The sequence below is a fragment of the Macrosteles quadrilineatus genome, unplaced genomic scaffold (genome assembly GCF_028750875.1).
Source record: "Macrosteles quadrilineatus isolate MER2022 unplaced genomic scaffold, UCM_ALF_1.0 Scaffold_23__1_contigs__length_1887923, whole genome shotgun sequence".
NCBI classification, from domain to species: Eukaryota; Metazoa; Arthropoda; class Insecta; order Hemiptera; family Cicadellidae; genus Macrosteles; species Macrosteles quadrilineatus.
The window spans coordinates 1,742,824-1,765,861 of record NW_026542616.1 but is presented as its reverse complement, the minus strand read 5'-3'; the positions used below and the strand labels follow the sequence as shown (position 1 = coordinate 1,765,861).

The 23,038-nt window shown below is 33.8% G+C and overlaps 1 protein-coding gene across 2 annotated transcripts; it reads right to left on the bottom strand.

Annotated features, from left to right (window-relative positions):
- Nucleotides 1–4,987: 4,987 nt before the first annotated feature.
- Nucleotides 4,988–22,960, bottom strand: LOC129005564 (uncharacterized). Of its 2 annotated transcripts, none has more exons than XM_054434475.1 (4): nt 22,795–22,960; nt 9,131–9,690; nt 7,635–7,890; nt 4,988–5,822 (listed from the first exon to the last, which is right to left on the bottom strand). In XM_054434475.1, the coding sequence occupies exons 2-4, from the start codon at nt 9,686–9,688 to the stop codon at nt 5,587–5,589; spliced, it is 1,050 nt and encodes a 349-aa protein (XP_054290450.1). In that variant the 5' UTR covers nt 9,689–9,690; nt 22,795–22,960; the 3' UTR covers nt 4,988–5,586. The 2 variants fall into 2 exon arrangements, with proteins under 2 accessions (XP_054290450.1, XP_054290451.1); XM_054434476.1 differs by lacking the exon at nt 4,988–5,822 and adding an exon at nt 6,723–6,835.
- Nucleotides 22,961–23,038: the final 78 nt, after the last annotated feature.

Sequence of the window (23,038 nt, the reverse complement as noted above, 5' to 3'; positions counted from 1 at the left end):
AAATAAGTTTTTTCGTTTTTAAAACGAAAACTCTCCCCTATACATTACTTATGAACGTATCGTACTTAGAAAATATCTTTAGATTATTTTCTCCAGGTCCTATTAATGCTTGCTGTTCGTTCTAGCCTTAAAATATTCAGTGATGTAAGAATTAAAACAGACTAGTTAGAGACGAGGTACAAACCCCAAGACAATATTAAATTAACATTTTTTTAAATCAGTTTTTGTTGAAAGATTTTTATATCTCGGGTTTTTAATATGTCAACAAGTTCGTTCTGGTATCAAAGTACTGTACTCAGTAAATGTTTGGCTTCAATTTTATTGATCATTAAATAACACCTGACAAATTTAAAACAAATCATGTAGGCATACCTTCAATGAACATTAAATTATTGTTATTTTGAAATTTGTCTTTAGTTAAGACATATTCCTAATTCTAAATAACTCCCAATAAGGAATCCATAGCTAAAATAAAAGTAAATACTTTAACGAATAGCTATGAGGAGTTTTTCCCGTTTTCACTCTGCACAACACTACAAAATAAAACTATAAAACGTTTTGTTGCAATATTTTAAAAACCATATCCTATATTTATCTTAATATAATTTTCAAGTTACACAGTTACAGTTATTTATAAGTAAAAATCTATGTTGAATGCTCTAAATTTGATTAAATACGTAAGTTTACATTTAGTATTAGTAGTGGCAATATGCCGGTTTAAAGTCACTTGGGGCGTTTTTCCCCATAAGAATAACATGGTGAGCTTTTTTTGACCACTTTTTAAAAATCCAGCTCTCGGCCAATACAAGCCTATATAAATGTTCAATACCATTGTACAACTTCATTACTATTTCAAATCCACATCCATTCACACGTATATTCTCAAAATCATCAACTTGACAGTGCGAGGTTTGTACGCGAACTCGGGCGCGCTCCCGGCTCATGGCGCGCTCCCTTGGACATCCTTAGTGGAAATCCACGAATTCTGGCTACTTGGGAATCCAAGCCATTTGACATACAATAAATCACCCTTTCTCCTAATTACCTTTTCTACCAAATACATGTCTTTATACTTGGTCTTTAACAACTTTTCTGTATAGAATCCTCCCCTGATTATATTACCATTTTCATCTTTCAAGATATAAGTCACAGGCTTTGTATTCTTTACTTCTGCTATTGTAAATAGTTCCCCTGTCCAATTTGGAGTATAACCTTTACTAAAAACATGTTTATACTTGGAAATCCTTACGCTATCACCTACCTTATATCTTGGCTTTTTAACTTGTACTACTTTAGAAGTCAACCTCTCATGCACATATTTACTATTCTTAATACTCACTTGGTTAGGCTTCATTCCTATAGATCTATGTACCTTATTATTATATTTTCGAATTAACTTTGGAAGTAAATCTAACCATTTATAACTTCCCTGAGCACTAAATTCCCTATATAACCAATTCTTTAAAGTTCTCTGAAACCTCTCCACAATTGCAGCCTTAGTTGTAGAAAAAGTGTGATAGTGATTAATATTTAAGTTTTTCATTAGTTTGCTAAAATATTGATTAAAAAATTCTTTTCCATTGTCAGATTGAATGTTTTTAACCCCCTTTGGTAGAATGGTTTTAATGGCTTCTGTAACCACTAACCCTGTCTTATTCTTTAGTGGAGCAGCATAAGCTTTTTTAGAAAATGTATCTATTAAAGTTAAAATATATTTATTGCCAGAATTTTCTCTAGCATAGTTTTGCATATCAATTAAATCTATTTGTATGGTTTCGTTTATACCCAATACTTTAAAAGACCTTCTAATGAAATTCTTTCTTGCAGGCTTATGAAGTTTGTATGCAATTTTATTCATTTTTTATAACATCATCCTTTCCTGTAACTCTAAATACATCACCATTAGCCCCAATCAATAGATTATCTTCCATTCTTTTAAATACATAGTTTTCTGGTATATATGGTCTATTATCTATATACTTAAATCCACTTAAAGATGTGGGGTCAGCAACTAATAAATCAGGATTATATTCCATCAAATTAAATTTTTTTTCTCCATATACAAATTTTGATCCATCGTAATGCATAGCTTGTGACATTAGACAAATATCATCCAAATGTTCCCCCTCTGGTAGATTCCTTATAAATTGTTTTTGGCATCCCAACATTTTTCTTTTTTATCAAAAGTTATAGTCTGTTCTTTTATAACACAGTCAGTTTCATCAATGGCAGGCTTAACACGTACTAACCTTTTATTATAAAAACTCCAATAGCCTGCTTCCATTTTTGGAACTTGTGAAACATTCACAGCATCTTTACTATCTGTACCTTCCATCAAATCACTAATTTTCTGTTTCTTAGCATTCCAAACACCATTCTCTGATTCTAAAAATTCATAATTAGTATCATCTTGTACAAATTTACCATCTTCTTTTCGTATTAAAGTCTGTTGTAAAGTGGGCACATCATCTAAACTTTAACCCTTTTCTACATTAGTAATTTTCCGTTTCTTAGCATTCCAAACACCATTTTTTGATTCTAAAAATTCATAATTATTATTGTCTTGTACAAATGTACCACCATCTGTTCGTATTAAAGTCTGTTGTAAAGTGGGCACATCATCTAAACTTTCACCCTTTTCCACATTAGTAATTTTCTGTTTTTTAGCATTCCAATTTTTATTCTTAGATTCTAAAAACTCATATTTAGTTTTACCTTGTAAAAAGACATCACCTTTTCTAGTTAATGTCTGTCCCAAAGTTGATACATCATCTACAAACTCCCCATCTTTAACATTACCAATTTTACGGTTTAAACCATTCCATCGTCTTGTAAATTTAAAGTAGGTTCACTACTAGCCCTGGGTTCTGCAGGCTTATTATATGGATTATATAAACGATAAAATTTATCTATAAACATATTTTTATTTAATAAACAATTCCACTTTCTCTCAATTCCTCAATAATGGAATCTATTTCATTATCCACTCCTGAGTTACCGGCTTGGCGACTTAGCCAAAGAAGTCTTAACCTATCTACAAGCTCATTAGGATCATCCCAATAAATATAGTCTATTTTATTACCAGTCACTTGTCTCAAACCTTCACCAACAGATTTAAAAAGAGGTTTAATTATATTAAGATATTTAGTATGTCTATTACTTGAAATTGGTGCACCATCTTTGTAACTCTTTAAATGTCCATTTGTAGCTTCCAAAATGTCTTTATAATTTTGCAAATCAGCCAGAGTATAATCCTCAGGTTCTTTTAAAGTTAACAATTCCCACAAACCCTTTGTCCCCTTGTAGGTTTTATTTGCAACTGTAACATCATCATTGGCAATATCAACTTCCTTATTTCCAATAAAAAATTTATTTGCTTCTCGTCTAATACCATATGTAGTGTCTGTCATACTATTTTTACTGAGGTAATTTCCTAAATAGTCCGATGCTAAAAGAACAAAATCTAATTTCTGTGGGGTGGATGGTTGTAATGGTTGTAATGGCTGTAATCTTGGTATTATTGGTATTCTAGATGGAGTCATTGGGAGAATCTCCATTCGAGGCCTCTCTGTTTTACCAATAGATGCAATTTTCTTTAATTCTTGTAATGGCTCTACTCTACATGTATTGACTTGGGGTAAGATAAGTGCCATAAGGGGGTTTCTTACCTAAAAATGTTGTACCATACTTACTTAATGGGGAGATTATTGTATTTCTGAATCAGCTGGCACTGCTGGCAACAATTTAAGATATGTGTATTGTGTTCAGTTTGAGATGCTTTGACTGTTGGATATTGAAGTAGACATCACAACTAAGAACCAGGAAGTTGGAAGGTCGGCCTTAGGTGGTGCCAAGTAAATGATTACAATGAAATATTATCCACTTTGTTTAATCTTCACCATTTTGGTTTGCTTTTGAGTTCACAAATGCAATATTTTCTCTTTCATATCATAGCTTTGCTTTTTGTATGGAGACAATGAGTCATATTTTGCTTTTCTAAATCAACTTAAATCTGGAACTGTCCAAAAATATTTTATTCTGAAATGTTGTGAGTACCACTACATCAATTTATAAATATTGGCAGTTTTAAGTGTCCGTGACTTCTAATCATTATTACATTTGTATTATTGATGATTAAATAATATTTAAAATGTCTTTAGAAAAACATTTTACATTATCCACATGTTTCAATGAAAAAAAAAAGTATAAATTCTTTCCCTGAAGGATGAATGAAAGCATTAAAAAATAATTGGCTGCCAAATACACTCAAATTTATTCAAACTAAAAGTACAAATTTAACTAACAATAACTTATCCAAAAGTCAATGCTTATACTAACAACTTTGCTAGTAAGACAACATAAGGCTAATACTTCAATGCATTAATATTGCATTTTTTTATCAATTAGTATACCCTTTAACAATACAGTACTATTGTTAATACATGTTACACAGTTTCATAGAAACAAAAACAAATTAAAACATAGGTGAGTAAGTGTAAAAGTTAACAGTTTATTCAATGCAAATTTTAAAACACAATTTTTAAACTATTTTAATCTTACAGGAATTTAAGTAAATTTCTGTTAGTATTGCATACTTATAATGTGATATCATCATCATTCAGAAGAGGGAATGATGCTATTGAATTCCTTTAACTATCTTAAAACATATATTAGGAGAAACATTATAAAGAGTATTGTTATACATAAAGAGATTTGATGGACCACATTAATATCAAAGAAAATTAATTGTTTAATGGAATATCATCCGAAATTGAAATTTTAAATTTGGTAACCGATAAATAATAGTAATTAATTGTCTTATAAAATAGCTTATTTAATATAAACCAGTCTAAGAATGGTTTTTGTTTTATACCTTGAACAAGCTTGAATAACTATTTATTTAAAACAGAAACATTGACTGGTTTACTTATAATTTTAAACATTAGAACAAATCTAAGTTAATTTAAAATCAGTCAAAAGTCTACGAAATAAAATCAAGTTAAGAAATTAGCTTAAAGGATTTTTAAGAAGTACTCCTTATAAATAAAGTAAAATTAAACTTGGTCAAAAGAATACAAACAACTTACACTCTAAATTACTAACTTGTTATCAAAAATAATACGTCTGGCGTTGCCTTTGTAAAAACCATGTTTAACTTAAGCTCTATAATAGTTTGTTAAAGTACAAACAATATTTACCTAGATTCGCTAAAACATATTTTCCTCAATTGTGAAACTTTAGTTTAGGTTTTCATAAACTTATTATCTATAAACTATTATTACTATTACACCTTTGTATAATCATGAACTTAAGAATACATGATTGGTTTCAAAAGTTTTCTTACAAAATACTGAACACTGTCTCAATCAGGGAACAGCAGTACAATCGTAATGTTAAATTAGAATCACATTTACCTTAAATCATTAAGGCTGTTAAAGTACAGCCTAAAGATAGCTTAACATTGGCAAATCAAACTGCTCTTCACAGTTATATACCTCCAGTCCAGACAATCATCTTATCAGGCTTACTGCACAATACACTTTTAAAACATAAGTTACAACTTTTTGTGAAACGGAAACAACCCTTTTACCAAAGCAAGAAATGGTGTCGTGGTCTTCGGTAGTGCTTACTTTTGGTTCTATCAGGAGCATTGTAGTAGACAATGTATTTGATCAAAAACTCATTGTCTGAGTACTTAACATATACCTTCCCAGTACTTGAGATTGAGGTGTCAGCATTATGAGGAGGAATTACCATTGAGGCATTTCCAAAGACTTTTTTTGATACCAGCACTTTTGCTACGATAAACGCTCTTTCTTCACCTGTAAAACATATTTTTTTTTGTAACATTTTCTTATCTTAACTATAAACATTATATCACACAGAAAAAAAAAATTGTTTATTTAGGATTTTTTAGAAAGAAATAAAACACTAGTAGTCTACTAGCTGTCTCGAAAAAAAATTTTTGCAGCAAGGTTTAATTTATTGTTATAGTAAAAATTATATTTCAACAACCGGTGCCGGATTTACCACTAGGCCGATCAGGCACCAAGCAAAAGGGGGCCGCAGAGGATTGAAAAAAACCTTTTTTAGATCAAATATTTTTTTAAACCATCAGTTTGCCATGATCGCAGGTGACGATAATAATGTCTCCGTGAATGCGGACCGAGGGAGATGTTTACGATTTCACGCGGGCGCGAAATGCAAGGATCGCGGCGGAATGACAGTGATGATGTCCCCGTGATTGCGAACCACAGGAGACGTTCACGATTTAGCCGCTGCCACGAGTGTCGATGTTGATGTTCCCGTGATTGCGGCCCGTGGGAGATGTTCACGATTTCGCTGCGGTCGCGAGTGTTGATGATGATGATGTCCCCGTGATTGCGACCCGCGGGAGATGTCCACGATTTTGCCACGGCCGTGGGTGTCAATGATGAAAATTATGTCCCCGTGATTGCGGCCCGTGGAAGATGTTCACGATTACGCCGCGGTCGCGAGTGTTGATGATGATGATGTCCGCGTGATTGCGAAACACGGGAGATGATCACGATTTCGCCACGGCCGTGGGTGTCAATGATGAAAATTATGTCCCTGTAATTGCGGCCCGCGGGGGATGTTCATGATTTTGCCACGGTCACAGATACCTATGATGGCTTTGACTTGGTTTAGGAGGGATGTCCACGATTTCATCCATGATCACAGGAGTTGATGATGATGTCCCTTTGATGCATAGGAGATATTCACGATTACTTCCGCGATCGCAAGGAGTTTCCACCACAGGGGGAGGGCCGCTCAAGTAATTTAGCATAGGGCTGCAAGTACTCTAAATCCGGCACTGTCAACAACAAAGGAATAAAAAGAAAAATCAGATATAGAAGTTTGAATAAAAAGTGGTTTGAAAACTATCCATACATATTTGGACCATGGACAAATTTGAGATCATATTAGGCCTAATAGAATGAAAGAAATTGTATTTAATTTTCGGTTTATGCATACTGGTATTGTAGTTTTTTAATGTTTTAAATGTTGGAATTCTATTTCTCATACAACCAAACCCATGAAACAGAGAAGCTTAGATGAGACAGCAAGTAATATTATATATTTGGGCGGATAACTTAATACCTAACCTCAACAGCTTTATCATAGCAAAAAGACAAATAGTCTAGTAATACAAATAATTTATTTACCTACGGTGCCTGAAGGTCTTGTAGGTTGTTGAGCTACTCGATGCACATTTCGCCGCTCAGTGCAGCATCTTCATGGAGTATCTTCTAACACTAGATTTCTTACACTACTGAAGAAACCTAGTGTAAGAAGATACTCCATGAAGATGCCACACTGAGCGACGAAATGCGCATCAAGAAGCTGAAAAACCTACAAGACCTTCAGGCACCATAGGTAAATAAATTATTTGTATAATACAGGTCTTGTCACTGGGTTCAAATAACATTGAATTATAGCCAGTCCAGTGAGTTATCAGTGTCCAATTGAACGGGTGATCTTACAAAGCTACATTAGGGACATTCTGTAAGTGGGGAGTTTATTTTTAAATCATTTGAAGTGCAATTAGGCTAAGAATGAATTTTTAAAATATTATAAGACATCCACGAGAATCTTAAGCTTATTATACGTACCATTGCCGCGGTTGGAATGGAAGTTAGCGTAGTCAGCATCGTCAGAGAAGCTAACTCCTTTGCCATATTTGTTTCTTGTAACACGTCGCCAGTCCAAGTTGTCTTTAATGATAGATGGTACATTATAAGCGCTGGTTGAGTGGACAAGGGTTACCTCTTGAACGGAACCATATCTGGATTTGTACTCCATTTTTTTAAGCTCGTACATTCCCTCGAGGTAATTGTTATGAACAATTGTAACTCTTGTAATATCAACCTGAAAAAGAATGTTAGATAAACGTCAATTTTATTTACATATTTAACATAAATATATAAAATGTAGTAAAATAAATTGTAATATACTAAAAGTTGAGTAGACGTTCAATTGATTGAAAAAATACTATGCAAAAGCACGCATAATTAATTGATCCTCAATGACAGAGCTACCGAATACCGATGGAGGAGGTTTGATGTTTTGGGAAACTACTTTTAGTATCATAAGTCTGGACTATCGAATGATAGGTTGTTCAACCTTCTGTGTATCGGACCCTTCCTTTTTAGATGATCTAAGTCCTTTAAAATTATGTGCTACTAATTCATGATATGATATGACTATATCACAGAGGGTACCTCGAGACGGCCCTTATGCCAACCCTTTCTTTAAGCTACACATTAGACTGTAGGAACCTGCAGTTAATTGCCATGTATGATTGTTCTTGGTTCTAGGACAACACAATACCACAAAAAGTTTATCAGCTCCCCATACCTGCATACTCCGCCTCAGCTATCCCTCCAACCATTCGTAGTACGAATAAAGAGTTATGACTGAGACGATTGCTTTATCTTGCTTACTCATTACAATTATTAAAGATATTATTATATAATTTGTGAGTTAATTTTTATAATATTTGTGATCATTGTTTGCAAACATAAAAAGTTAGCGATTTTTAAAGACTCAAAGAATAATGTGTACTAGGAAGTTGTGTGTACTGCAAGTATTATTATTTAACCAATTGACAACAACTTATAAGTGTAGCTCATCACAGCATTTTATGCAAGATAGTTGTACTGCTAACAAACTGGCCCTCAAGTTAGTACGTTGAATCTAACCTACAAGCGCTAGTGTGCTAGTGGCAATCGAGCCTTTAGGCCAACAGTGGAAAGGTAGCTCAGTTGGCTAAGGTGTTACACTAATGTGTGGCTTAGCTGTAGCGGAGAGCCAACCTTAAATAAACGTGTTTGGCTTGGGTGTAAGATGAGGGCAATGAGTTTAGTATGGGTTAAACATAAATAACACCAGTTTTCCTTCTGTTTACATTATAGAGGAGGAGGACACCGATTTTTCTTTGTTGGCTCTTATTTTGGTTGAAAATTATCATACAGTGTTAAAAAACATATAAGCAAGATATACTTCTCGGAATAAAAAATATTCCTGCCTCAATGGGTTAGCTGGAACGATCAATTATCCAAATTATACCATATTTAGGCTATTTTGAAGGAGTTCCTACTTAACTTACACATGGCAAAGAAAGAGTGATCAGCAATATTGGTGATAAATCACTGAGGACGTCAGCAGACTCTTCATACTCAGCAGACTCTTCATACTCAGCAGACTCTTCATACTCGGCATACTCTTCATACTCGGCAGACTCTTCATACTCGGCAGACTCTTCATACTCAGCAGACTCTTCATACTCAGCAGACTCTTCATACTCAGCATACTCTTCATACTCAGCAGACTCTTCATACACAGCAGACTCTTCATACTCAGCAGACTCTTCATACTCAGCATACTCTTCATACTCAGCAGACTCTTCATACTCAGCAGACTCTTCATACTCAGCAGACTCTTCATACTCAGCAGACTCTTCATACTCAGCAGACTCTTCATACTCAGCAGACTCTTCATACTCAGCATACTCTTCATACTCAGCAGACTCTTCATACTCAGCAGACTCTTCATACTCAGCAGACTCTTCATACTCAGCAGACTCTTCATACTCAGCAGACTCTTCGTACTCGCCATTTGTATTTCCATTTTTCTTGGCTAAATATTTTAACAAAGGATGTGACATGCCTGAAAAAAATATTATAAGTCAATTTGTGATACATAAATAGATTATTGGTTACATTTTGAATCCTTAACATAAAGTTCTTATTGTTGTACCTAATTGAACTTTGTTTTGTGATTATTAAGTGCTTTCTGTGGTTGAACCCATTTCCTGATAAAAAATTGTAATACTCTATAATTTATATTTTTTTTACCTGATTTTGATGGTTTGCAAGCTTATTAAAGTTTATCCATCCACCTCAACATACTCACGTCAAATTTAATCAAAATTGAACCAAAGTTTCTCGAGTTATCGTGTTCACAGAGAAATTTCAAATAACTAAATTAATTGATATAGAGTATAAAAATATATTACAAAATTTCAACGAATAGTGTTTTTGGCCTGTGCATATCAAAATGAAAAAGTCAATCAGTCCATATTCTAAGTCTTTCAGTATTACCTACGGTGATAGTAGCTTCTTTCCTATAAGGAAGCTTATTTCATAAAATACTTTATGTTTATGGTTGGTGCGCCAATGGCTGGGTACCTAGTTGTAATGAAATTAATTTAATGAGTTAACAGTTACTGTAATTGTGGAATGATGAAAGAAAAACACTGAGTTCACAGGTTATGCTTAATTTAATATTTAAAACACAGTAAAAAAACAGAAATTATGTTAAAAGTTCAGAATACACAATGAATTTAATTAAATTGAAAAATGCGTTTAACAAATACGATTTTTAGCGGACTGTATAAATGAGTGAATTTAGTAGAAAAATGCTAACGGAGGACGCTATATGCATCCCTGCCGTGTGAGTTTCGTTAAAACACTGACTCTTACCCTGACAAAACATCCCTCAAGCCCTGACGGGGCAAGGGAAGGAGTTTTTAGAAAGTTACGTACAATTTGGCAGGAGCTCTTAACACTTTAATTACCGGTACTTTGCTTTAATATTTTTATATGTAATGGCGACCATGTAGGTATTTTCAGCCAAGTATGAATGTAGATGAGTACCCTATAGGATGAGTGGCATGATCTTGTACTGAATTGTAAATAAACTAATAATAACATTTTTATGTTTAAATTATTGATTTCTAACTGAATGCACCCCAAAGATAACAGCACTAAGGTGATCCTGATTGTGTGTAATATTATAAAAATTAAAGGACCCATTCTGCTCAGCAGCGTTGAAATACCCGAGAAATAATCATACCCGAGAAATAATCATATTTATGATTTTTGATTGAGTAATACAGTATCTTGAACTTAACTGATTCAAACGATCAATAGCTCAAATTAAAGCATATAATTTACTGATTATTTAAAGTCTAAAACATAAAAAAAAAAACATAAACAATACTGGAGCTACTGTATTGATTTTTAATCATAGAAAAACCTTATAAAAATAACTTTTATGTTGGTTGTTCACCTTGTGTTTGCTTGAAACTAATCTGATTTGAATAACTTATAGCTTAAATGGAAGCTGGTATTTCACTGAAGGTTCTTAGACCAAAGTATAATATAGGATTAATCTATATAATTAATACGCTACATGAAACTTTGTCGGTTGAACTCCTCCGCCATTTCTTAACCGATTTTATCCGTTGACGTTTCATTGGAAAGAGCGTGTCGCGTAGATTTGCAAACTGGCCTTACATTTTTGAAAAAGTCCCTTGGGCTCTGCCCCAGTGTCTTTGAAAGTTCCCATGTTATCCTTATGAAGAACATAATTCTTTACATTTTGATCAGCTGTATAATTTAATTGCTGTTATTTATTTGTCAATTCAAAGAAACGCATTGAGTACATTTATTTACTATTTTAATTTTTGTGTAAACATAGCCCCTAAGACGGATCGTGTTAGCATGATTGTTACTTAAATTTGCCCATTTATCGTTGTTCTGTGTGGCTATAATTTGTTTATTTGTTGTTTTTTCTTTTAAATGCCTCCGAGCCGACGACAACGAAACATAAGGAGGCGTAATCGTGATAACGACCGCATCTACAGTACATTGGCGCGTAATAGGCTTAACTCATCACAGTCAGCACCTGACCTTGGACAATCTCAACTATTAGGTTACAAATGCGCCCTAACACTACCCCATAACGACTTTTCGTTCTCAATTGGTCCTCTATCAATGACCTGTGTTGGCTGTACAGCGAGGTATTTTGAGAAGAAGAAAACCGACCGGAACGCTTCAGGTTTATCAATAACGAAGATAAACATGGACAACCTTATACGCTGTAAGTCAATGTTTGAAGAAAACATTAAAAAGCAATACCAGGTTATGAAATATGATACAATATTTACAGGAAATGTTGATTACTGTTATATACATCGTGAGTATCTCCATGAGTTACACAATGGTAATCTTTGAGTTGACTCTCTTAAACTTATTGTAAATATGACTGTTATTCTTTTGAAATAACCCCTGTAATTCTTTGCAATTGCTCGAATTCGAGCAACATGTACACTAGTATGACTTATAACTGGTGAAGTACGTCTTAAATTGAAGTAAGAATTTGAAAATAAATCATATTTATGTTATTTTGGTCCAGTAATACAGGGGATAAATATATGCTGATGCTTGATGTGAAATCTGTGCGTGCATACCTTCAATTTGAGACCTCAATCATGAAAATCGGTCAGGTAGAAGAGCCAAATGAACTCAGAAAAGAAAAACCAAATTTGTTAAATAAGTAGGCCCTATATAAGATAAATGAATCACACCTAAAGACTAGTTTACCAAACCTCTCAAATTGAATGCATTTTCAGGTTTCAGGAACTATGCGATATTAGAATAGCTAAAATTACATTAGTTCTTATAACTGTTTTGTAAAAATTAATTTTCAAAAGTTTATTTTTTTTATTGGATTAGATATTAACCTATTGTTGTTAAATGATTCTGTCAAATAATAATGAGCATGAAAGTGGTAATTTTGTCAAATTTTGTTACAAATGCAGGAGCTAAACCACGGTCAGACACAATGTCAAAACTGGCCAACAATTTTGCTGCGGAAAATGATTGTAGTTTCATCCAAAAATTTAAAATTATTACTAGGGTTGCTTTCAGAGAGGTGAAAGCCAGTTGAGTGGAACAAACGTGATTTGATATTTGTATAAGTAACTAAATGTAAAAAAGTCAATAGATGTACTAAATGCTGGTTTTATTGATTACAATTATAATAATTCAAATTTACCTCTTCCAGAAGTGCATTATGGTAGTTTTGGCCAGGAAAATATTACAGTAAATGGAATCTGATATAAACATCCAAAAAGGGCATTAAAGTATAAAAAAAGAAAGGAAATTTAACATTCAAATTCAACTGTAGCCTACAACAAAAACATTGGACTTGATTTTTCACCCTTAAAATCTGTTAAAGTATTTAAGTATAAAAAAAAACAGTAATAATTAAAAAACGAGTATTGTATAACAACAGGAGAGGAAATTTGACATTTAAATTCAAATGTGCAACATAAACATTGGTCTTCATTTCAACCCTTGCAATCAGTTAAACTCAGCTTTCTTTGCTGGAAATAATTTATGATTGTTAATACCAAGTATTCTTGATGGAGGATATGATTGTAATGTAACTAGAATGTAGGTCTTCTGCCATTATTAGGACGATTTAGCGATGGCATTTTAATACTGGCCTTAATAATACCATTGGCTATTGGATACAGAAGATTTTGATGAAAAAGCTGGCTACAAATTTAACATGGGGATGGAATGTCTAGTTGTATTGATAGTCAAAGATAAAACATAGGCCTACGAAAAATGTAGGAGTAGGGCTATTTTAATGTAAGACTCAAATGTAAAACACCTTTAAAAGACCAAAATGAACTGAATTATCAGTCATGTATTTCAATGTGTAAAAACTGCAAAAAGACTTACATATTGAAAAATAAAATAAGATGGCTGAAATGTAGGCCTAAACATAAGTAATAAGAAAACATCACATTCAGCTGATTTAAGTGAAAACAGAATAATAATAAGTAGGGAAGACATGCCTTAAATATACAATGTAGATAATATAATTAGAAATTAGTAGCCTACTTCTGGACAGGCCCAGACAATTATCCATGGTGGAAGACAATTATCCATACCGTGGTTAAAAGTGTACTTCTATAAGCCCAGGTTTACTTATTACGGTTGTAACTGGACGTATGTATAGTCCGTGGCTTGGCAATCAAATAACAGTATTTATATAGGATAGGCTACTGTTATTAATATTTGAAATTACTGAATTGTTACCAAATTACTGTTTCACAAAATGCAGATTCCATTTTCAGCCGAGCCATTAAAATGAGGATTTGCCGAACAATTATTAATATTACAGAATAGTATTTAATGATATACAAATTTTCACATTTCATAAATTATATGTTAGTTTTGCTATGGTCAAAGGTCCATATCCAAATGATCTTTTCATTTGGTTTTTATGTAGTAATTTGCTAGAATCATTGACTTTATATAAAGTCAATGCTAGAATACTGTAGATGGTTTGTTAAGACCATATGCAAGCATTTTTGAAATAGTTTCTCCGTTTAACCAACTATTCCAAAAGATAAAAATTATATGGTGCAACACAAATAGGTAAACAACCCGATCACCTACCTATAACCTACACTTTACCTTCCTAATCTAACCTTACTTCAAAACACTTAATGTAGTCACGAATACTCATAAACCCCGACCTACCTTCCCCACAGGCCTAAATTAGATCAGTGTTCAATCTGCGTTTTATTAATAAGTGTAATAACTTACTGCACCGTCGATGTAATTCAACATAATATAACCTGTGAGGTATTATCATCGGTATTATAGGATGAAATATCGATTTCGATGCGGTTCGATATATCGCTTTTTAAATCCTGGTTTCTAACATTGGCTGTTTCTAATCAGCTGGCAACAAATAGGTTCCCAAGAAAGTAGTCACCGGTCCGTATCCCTCCGCTCCTTGTTTATGCTCCGCGCATTGAGAAAGTAGTTCCATATATTTTCTCGATTTTCAGTGAATTCCACGCCTTAAAAAAATGTTTTAACGGCATTTTCTTGTTTATTAAAATCATAGGAATGGTTTAAAAACGTTTAAAAGAAAAGTCATGAAAGTTCAGAAATACCTTATGATTCTCTTGTTTACATTTTTATTGTAAACAAAAAACTGTCATAGCTACTTTTAGTCCCATAAGCCTAATGTTAAAAATTTGAAATTTTAAGTTCGTTTTAAATTGCATTAGCATTATCTAATTTAAATTTGTTTGTTTAAAAACCATCTCACTATTAGTCTATGTAATTTTGTTAAGTTTGGCTGAAATGCGTTCAGCCGTTATTGAGTGATGGTGCTTTATTTGTTGCATTGAAGTTGATCCCAAAGAGCTTCGCTCGCTCCGCTCAATAATAAACTAGTTAACTAAAAATAAAACTATAAATACCGGTATTATGATTCTACTAGTTGCTTTGCCCTTGCTTCGCTATGGGGTGAAAATTCATAAAATAATAAGTCGGTTTTTTTAATCTACTACAAGAAACAGTTGCAACATACTTTCCAAGAAACATATGGAGGCAAAGCTCAATCGTACTTATTGATTATTTAAATGAAGATCTCTTTATGTATTACCAATACTATAGTACTAGTAGTATGTATACTACTATAGTTCGGCCGCTTAGAAAGCAACCTCCTCCAGCATTGGTTTAGCATTAGCGCGCAGGTCGTTTTCTAAGCGGCCGAACTATAGACTGAAGTAGACGTGCCATCTATATGGACCAGCTGTAGCAAATTTTTTGTTCAAAAAGAACGTAGTTGTGTGAGCCAGTCGCAGAATGCGCTTGTGACTAAAACTCCATTTTCTACCTTATTTTTTGTTGCTGGCCAAGTTGATGGGTCATAACCAGAGAGCACAGAATAGAAATAGAGAGGGCATCGGGAGAGTGAAGTGAAGCCACCTGAAAATCGGTGTTGCCCGTATAAGTGGTGGGGAGAGCGGTGAGTCATCCTAGTCCCGCGCGTCTCTGCGAGTTACTACTATGCAACATTCATAGACTGATGCATGTTACTGGAGTCAGGAACGGTACAAAACAACATTTTTATAATATTAACAAGTGTTGGAAACCAAGCATGTAGTTTATTTTCCAAATTATTTATATGAACGTGTTTATGTTGGTAAATGGGTTTTCTTAATGTGTATTGTTTCATTGGCATCTTAACACGATTTTTAATAGATATAGATTGAGTAATGTACAGAAAAAAACATTCAAAAGCATGCAGTTTATTTATTATCGTGCATGTGTTATATTTGAAATATAACAAAATAATGTAAAAACCCCATTTGTAGTTGTTTATTTTATGAACTAATAATACTATATGGGACCGAGCTTTAGAGAAGTTTCGATATCATAGAAAGTTTATTAATGGTTATATTTTAACATATAAAACTAAGCTCATATTACAAATTTTGTGGTTGATAGTCATTAAGTACGCGAAACAATAGTAACACGGATAAAATAGCTATTATATGAAATAAATATATTATTTATATAAAAATTGTATAAATTAGAGTGCAAAATCCTGTGTTTTTGTAATGTGTAACTCATTTATTGCCATTTACACTTGATTTCTAGTTGTTGAGCAAAGTAAAACAAAGGATATTTTTGTTTTTTTAATTAGCCTACATGAAAGTCGATTTAGGCGTCATCTAACAAAGGTTGTACCATTTTTGGGACAGTAAAAGTATTTTTGAACATATTTATGAACAACATTTTGTTGTCAAATGTTTTATGTTCAAAGTTTTATTGTTAAAACATGTAATTTACCATGCAAAATTTTGTATTATTGTTATGTGTAATTGGTTTATTGCCATTTATACATGATTTGTAGTTGTTTGAGCAAAGTTAAACTTACCCAACAAAATAAATTTGTTTTAATATCCTTATTAAAAGTTTGTAAACAGGCTTCAAAGTATTGTGTTCAGTATAGGGCCGATTTAGTCTTAACTTAGTTATTAATTACACAAAATAATAATTAAATTAACGTGAATAGCAATTTTATGAATACAAATGTTACCGTGATTATATTATAAATGTATAAATTAGAATGAATATTGAATGCATCAATCACTGTGTGCGTAGTAGTGAGAGATGTGTAGTCGCAAGGCAGCGCCAGAGCGACGGCGGGTCCCAAATTTCGCTTCCTCTTCTACCTGATTTATTTCCAAAACTATTCATCATTAATTTTTCCAAAAAATATATGTTATGATTCAACTCAAGCTCTCAAACTTTGCCGCTGACGAAACTTTCCTGACCAAAAAATGAAAAAAAATTCTAGATCACTTACTTTTTCATGTTCTAATTCATAAATTAATAATTTCTTTGGGTTTTAACGGCTGTTAAAATTACAATAAAATTATTTTTTATATTCCAACCTTACTGTCAGTGAGAAGCACTAATTTTTAGTAGCTGTGCCAAATTTGGTAATTTTAAGTCTACTCTAAGTGTGTCTAATCATCGTACATTTGGAAAAGGTGATCTACCACTACATGCAGCAGTTGCCGTCACTTGCCCGTATAAGTGGTGGGGGATTTGCTTCACTGACCGCAATGCTTGCTGGATATACGTAGCCCCTCTATTTCTATTCTGTGCTCTCTGGTCATAACAGTTGCTATAGCTCAGAATAAGTCATTCTATTAGTTTGAATTAGTTAAGTAGATTGTGTATTATTCGACAGAAATCAGTAATTTAGATCAGCACAATCTGTCGGTGGCTCACATCAACGACGATTTTGGTAAAAAAAAAACTGGCTACTAATTTAACATGGGGATGGAATGTCCATTATAAGCATTTTATATAGGTATGCTCAAGCGCACAGCTGATTTCTAGCGTTGAACGTCGTTTGCTCCATAGAGGTATATTTTTTAAGTTAAGCACTCAATGTTATTTACTGTAGGCGAGAGTTAAGAAGTCCTCTGAGCCAGAGCGAATGAATAAGAATAAGAATATTTATTTTCCTTTTGGCAAAATACATGCATTTGGAATCGTCAGTTAAACAAGGCATAATGATCACAAGGCAAATTCAATATCAATCAACATGCTTCTACAAAAACTCTCAAAAATTCTACAATAAATAAATAAATATATAATAATAAATAATTACTGTATGTTCACAACTAAAAAACTAAAAGATGCAAGGTCTAATTCACATGCAAGTCAAATAAATATCACATATCAAGAGTCAAAACTTAAAAATAGGTACCGTAACAACTTAAAAATAGGTACTTAGGGATGCTGCTGGTATATTAAAAAAATCATTCCAGGAATACAGTGGGTTGGCCAATAAAAGGTTTCTGAGGTTGGTTTTGAATTTTGAAAAATTCTGGTTTCGGGCTTCACATGGGAGTCTGTTAAAAAATCTTAAACTTAATAAGCTGTGTTGAACTTGACTTTTTCTTAATCTAACAAATGGCACATCAAAAAGGTTCTTAGATCTAGTGTCATGCTCATGAAAATCCTCTCTCAAATTAACATTGTCTATCTTACTTTTTTAATTTAATAGGCACACAAATACATATAAGCTAAAACATGTCATCAAGCCCTCAGATACAAAAATGGGCTTACAATGATCTGTGGACGTTGCATCAGCCAGCAGACGTACTGCTTTCTTTTGCAGTAGCAATACACATTTTACATCTGGTGCACTGCCCCATAGCCTCAAACCATATAAAATTACACTTTCAAAAAGGGATTTTTAAGCAGTTTTGACATAATCTTTAGGCACACACATTTTCAGGTTTCTGAGCAAGTATAGGATTCTAGACAGCCTACAACAAACTAGATCTATATGACTAGCCCAAGTTAGCCTACTATCCAACACAATACCTAGGACCTTAACACTCTTTACCTCGTTATTTCTCAATGAAAAAATTACTGACTCAGTTTTGTCTTCATTTAAAAGAAAGAAATTAGCCCTAAACCAGTCAGCAGCCTGATCCAATGATTGCCCCATGGCAGTTTCCAGCTTTGACAAATTTTGTTCCGTAAGTACCAGCGAGGTATCGTCAGCATAGCTGACGATCCCTGCATCAACATTACCTGTAATATCATTGACACTTAACAGAAAAAGGAGGGGCCCCAACACTGACCCCTGAGGCACTCCATGGTTCACTTCCCTTAAGGTTGACCTCATACCATTCACATGAATGATCTGCTGCCGTCCTCCCAAGTACGACCTCAGCAGCTCAATTGAGTTCTCCTTGACTCCATAGTGCTTCAACTTGATTAACAACGTGTCAAGATCGACAGTGTCAAAAGCCTTACTGAGGTCACAAAAAGTAACCCCAGTAAAGCTGTTCCCTTCAAAGCCCCCAAAAATTTTAGCTACCAGACAATCAATTGCATCAATTGTCGATAGATTACTGCGGAAACCATACTGGGAGGACGTCAACAGATTGTTGCACTCAAAATACCTGTACAATTGAGATTTCAAAACTGCCTCAAAAATCTTTGAGAAAATTGGCAAAATGGACACTGGCCTAAAAATTTGCACCCAGTCCCAGCTGTCTTTTTTGTGAATAGGCACTGTTTTAGAAATCTTTAAAAAATTTGGAAAAACACCCTGCTTGATACACATATTGATACAAAATGTCAGTGGAAAAATTATATGCAAAATGATCCTCTTAACTAATGAATTTGAAATGTTATAAAGATCCTTACTTGTAGAGTTCTTCATCCTTGATACCAACTCAAACACCTTACATAATCTAGGTAAAACTAGATTATGAGCTCGGACTCATATAAAACATATAAAACATCCGTAATTGTATTTTACGGATGTTGGACTAGTCTCTTCAAATTCAAATTGGCTGTTGGGAGAAGGAGTCACCTGTAGCATCTGTTGGGCGGATGTCGCTGCCACCCTAACTGCCTCTCTCGCTGACTGTACAGAGTTTGTGAAGAAGTCACCAAAGTCATCCGGTAGCAGTGAAGTTGACCTCGGACGACCAGGAGTCGTTTCTGCCTTGATGATGTTCCAGGCCATAGCACATTTATTTGATGAGTTTTCAATTTTTGAGGCATTAAATTCGAGTTTAGCCTGTCTCAGGTCACTTCTGTATTCTCGCTTCACGCTGCGGTACAAGTTTTTCAATTCAGGTGAATTTTCAGATCTAAGAAGGTCGTAGATCAAAAGCATCCAATTTCTCTTCTTAAGTAGAGTCTCATTTAACCATGGCAACTTTAGTTTGTTCTTCTTGCGGTATGTTGAAGGCTTGGGTTTTATGCATTTGGTAGGCACACAGTAGTCCATTGTAATTACAAAAAGGTCCAGAAAAAGAGTTTAAAATTTTCTTCTGCGTTAACAGATGTTAGCACCACCGTACTTCAGTCAATGTTGTCCAGTTGTGACACAAAATATTGTATCTCTTCTTCGCTGAACTTCTTTACCCACTTTGTAATCATTGCCTGGTTGGAGACAGATTCCATGATGTTGCAGATAAATTCTGCACATAATGCATCATGGTCACTGATAGCAATCTTTTTTACTTCCACTTTGAGGCAAGTGTCGTCTAAATCGGTAGCTATGTTGTCTAGACAAGCTTTTTGGCGGGTAGGCTCATGATTTTTACAATAAATATTAAGAGATCTCAGTAAATTCAGAAATGAAGCTGACCTCGTGTCTTGAGTAAGGATATCCACATTAAAATCTCCACCTATTACAAGGTGGTTGTCAGTTCTCAGGTTGCACAGAGAAATTACAAGTTCTTCAAAGGCAGTCAAAAATTGTTCAAGATCACCATTAGGCGAACTATAAACTCCAACAAATAAAATATTTACAAAATCTAAATGAATACATACAAATTCATGGTGAAGCTCACGGCAAAAGTTTGAAACATCAATGACCTTGAAATTGTTTGCAAGGGAGTTGGCTAAAAATAGAGCCACACCCCCATGTTTCATCTCAGTTCTACAAAAGGCACTCGCCAACGTAAAACCGCACACCTTCTTGCAAGAAATCATTTCGTTGGTTAGCCAGTGTTCAGACAAACAGAGCACCTTAAAGTCATCCAGTGACAACATAACCTCCAGTTCAGGGATTTTATTTTCCAATGATTGTACATTCAGGCACAACATACGGATGTTGGTAATTCCATTTCTTGACCCTACCACACTGGTACAGGTGCTTAAGGATTCTTGGTTCTGTGGAAAGTTCGTCCTAAAAAAGTGCTAGCATTGTTAGGCCTAGAACCACGTCGTGATGGAATAAAAGATCGCACCAGTGCACCATCTGGCCAGAAGTTAGGATTTAGTAAGTCTCTCTCACAATTTGTAGGTACGCCTACTTTGAATGAGTTGTAGGACTTGTATTTTGCTTGCAACTGAATACTGAATACACTCCACATCAGCAACACCCTTCTCAGTTAAATAGTTCAAAACTCCGTCACAAGTAATATTGGGTGAAACTCTCGACACAAATAATAGGGACCGCTGAATCGCCGACTTGAGGATTTCATTAGCACCACTCGTGCCTATTATTACATCACTTCTCTTCAGATTTTCCTTAATACCAACATTTTTTTTCACTTTTGAGGTATTTTTCACGACTTCAGAGTAAGCGGGTTCAATATTAAAATATTAAAATCAATATTAAAATAGCGGGTTAGGTAAAATATTAAACCATGTGTTGTGTGTTTATATTCAACTAACAACATCATAATATCAAAATAAAAATCCGTCCATTATTAATGGAGGAGTAGTGTTTCGTAGAAATCGCCTTCACGTATTATATATATACTGATGATTCTATTTTACTTGATGAAAAATTTGTTATTTTCTAAGGGTAACAACAATCTACTTTGTTGCAACTTTTTTCAAGTAATCTTGTTTCCATTCGACATTCATGCTCTTCCTTGTTTGTTAAAAGTACATTGTACATTTCCGCCCCACCATCAGAGCTAAAAGTGCACGATTGTCCCATAAGCTTGTCTCCTCTGTATAACTTATTACTTCTATGTAAGGTACCCAATGATAAAAAAAAGCCTTGTGGAATCTTTATTAGCGGACATGTGACTATAGGCCTAGTTTATATTTTAATGCTAAAATTGGCAGAATTCTTGGCTCATATAAATAAAACCACTGTGGGAATTGTCCAACCTACAGTATACATATTCCACATGTGTATATAAGGTTTTTTGTGCATAAATGAATAATAAAACAAGTAGTTTATTTGGATGTTAACTTATTTAAATAGATTATAAGTTCTTCAACCAGTTTTTGGATTTTTTTGTACCGGTACCATATGAATTAACTTAACTTAATATTGAAATTCGGGCACTTCTGCACCCTTTCAGTAGTAAACCATAGTATGAACTAACTTACAGCATTTTTTCTAATTTCACATAGCCTACAAATTAATTAGGCTACAAAATAATTAATTTTAGAATAAGTTCAATGGCATGACAAACATTGATTAATGGATTCAATCAAGTTAAATAGCCTAATAGGTGGAAAAAATGTACAAAACACACAACTTACCCTAGACACAATTTCTGAAGTGTTTGTAAAAAAATAAAAAATAAATCCTATAGGTACTGCTAATGGCTGTAAATTATCTATACATCTGAACACTTCAAAGAATCATTGTGGTATTGTCACACAATGGCACTAACTTACACTATAGCCCTGTGCTAATGTATGTGATAAGTTTAATAATAAAGGTTAAAAGTGTCCTAGGTAGCTAAAATACAAATAGCTGTAGAACTATGAAAATATCCCAAACAAAATGTTAAGATTTTTATTTGAGGTTTTGAAGTATATTTAGGTGAAAACTGTGACTTCTCTGTGTTCTGTAATTTTAATATGCCTTAATTATCAGGACCCCTTTGCCTGATTTAACCAAGTTGAAAGTGGAACTAATAGAAGCTAATTCAATAGTGCTATGATTAAGAATATTGATTATTAGATAGTCTAAAAATAAAACTCTTGATTAATAATAGAAACGTTTGAGATTCCTGCAGCAGGTAACTATCAATAAACCTAGATCATTATCATACTCTATAGAACCTACTTTTATTTAACAACCTAACTTACAACTAGGACCACAGAAAACATACTTTAGTATGTTTTCTGTGCTAGGACTTACTTATATTCAAGTAGAACAAGTCAAACCAAAGGAAAGTCCACCAACAAACGGGAAACTATTGTAATTTTATTTACGTAGGCCTAATGCACAAATGAGAGATTACGATTCCCCTTATCGCACAGTGAAACCAAAACCAGTGTCAATTTTTTTGTCAGTCGTAGAAATATCTAACAGGCACCGCTTTCCGCTAAGTGGCTTAAACCGGGGCGCCGCGCCGTCGCCTGGACTCTGGACTGGACTGACT

Bases quoted from the DNA above. Each gene is read 5' to 3' on its own strand.
- LOC129005564 (XM_054434475.1), bottom strand. From the start codon at position 9,688: ATGTCACATCCTTTGTTAAAATATTTAGCCAAGAAAAATGGAAATACA. The intron at 7,891-9,130 runs GTAAGTTAAGTA...ATTCTTTTTCAG, and splicing joins TCACTCTTTCTTTGCCATGT to GTTGATATTACAAGAGTTAC. The intron at 5,823-7,634 runs GTACGTATAATA...TATGTTTTACAG, and splicing joins CCATTCCAACCGCGGCAATG to GTGAAGAAAGAGCGTTTATC.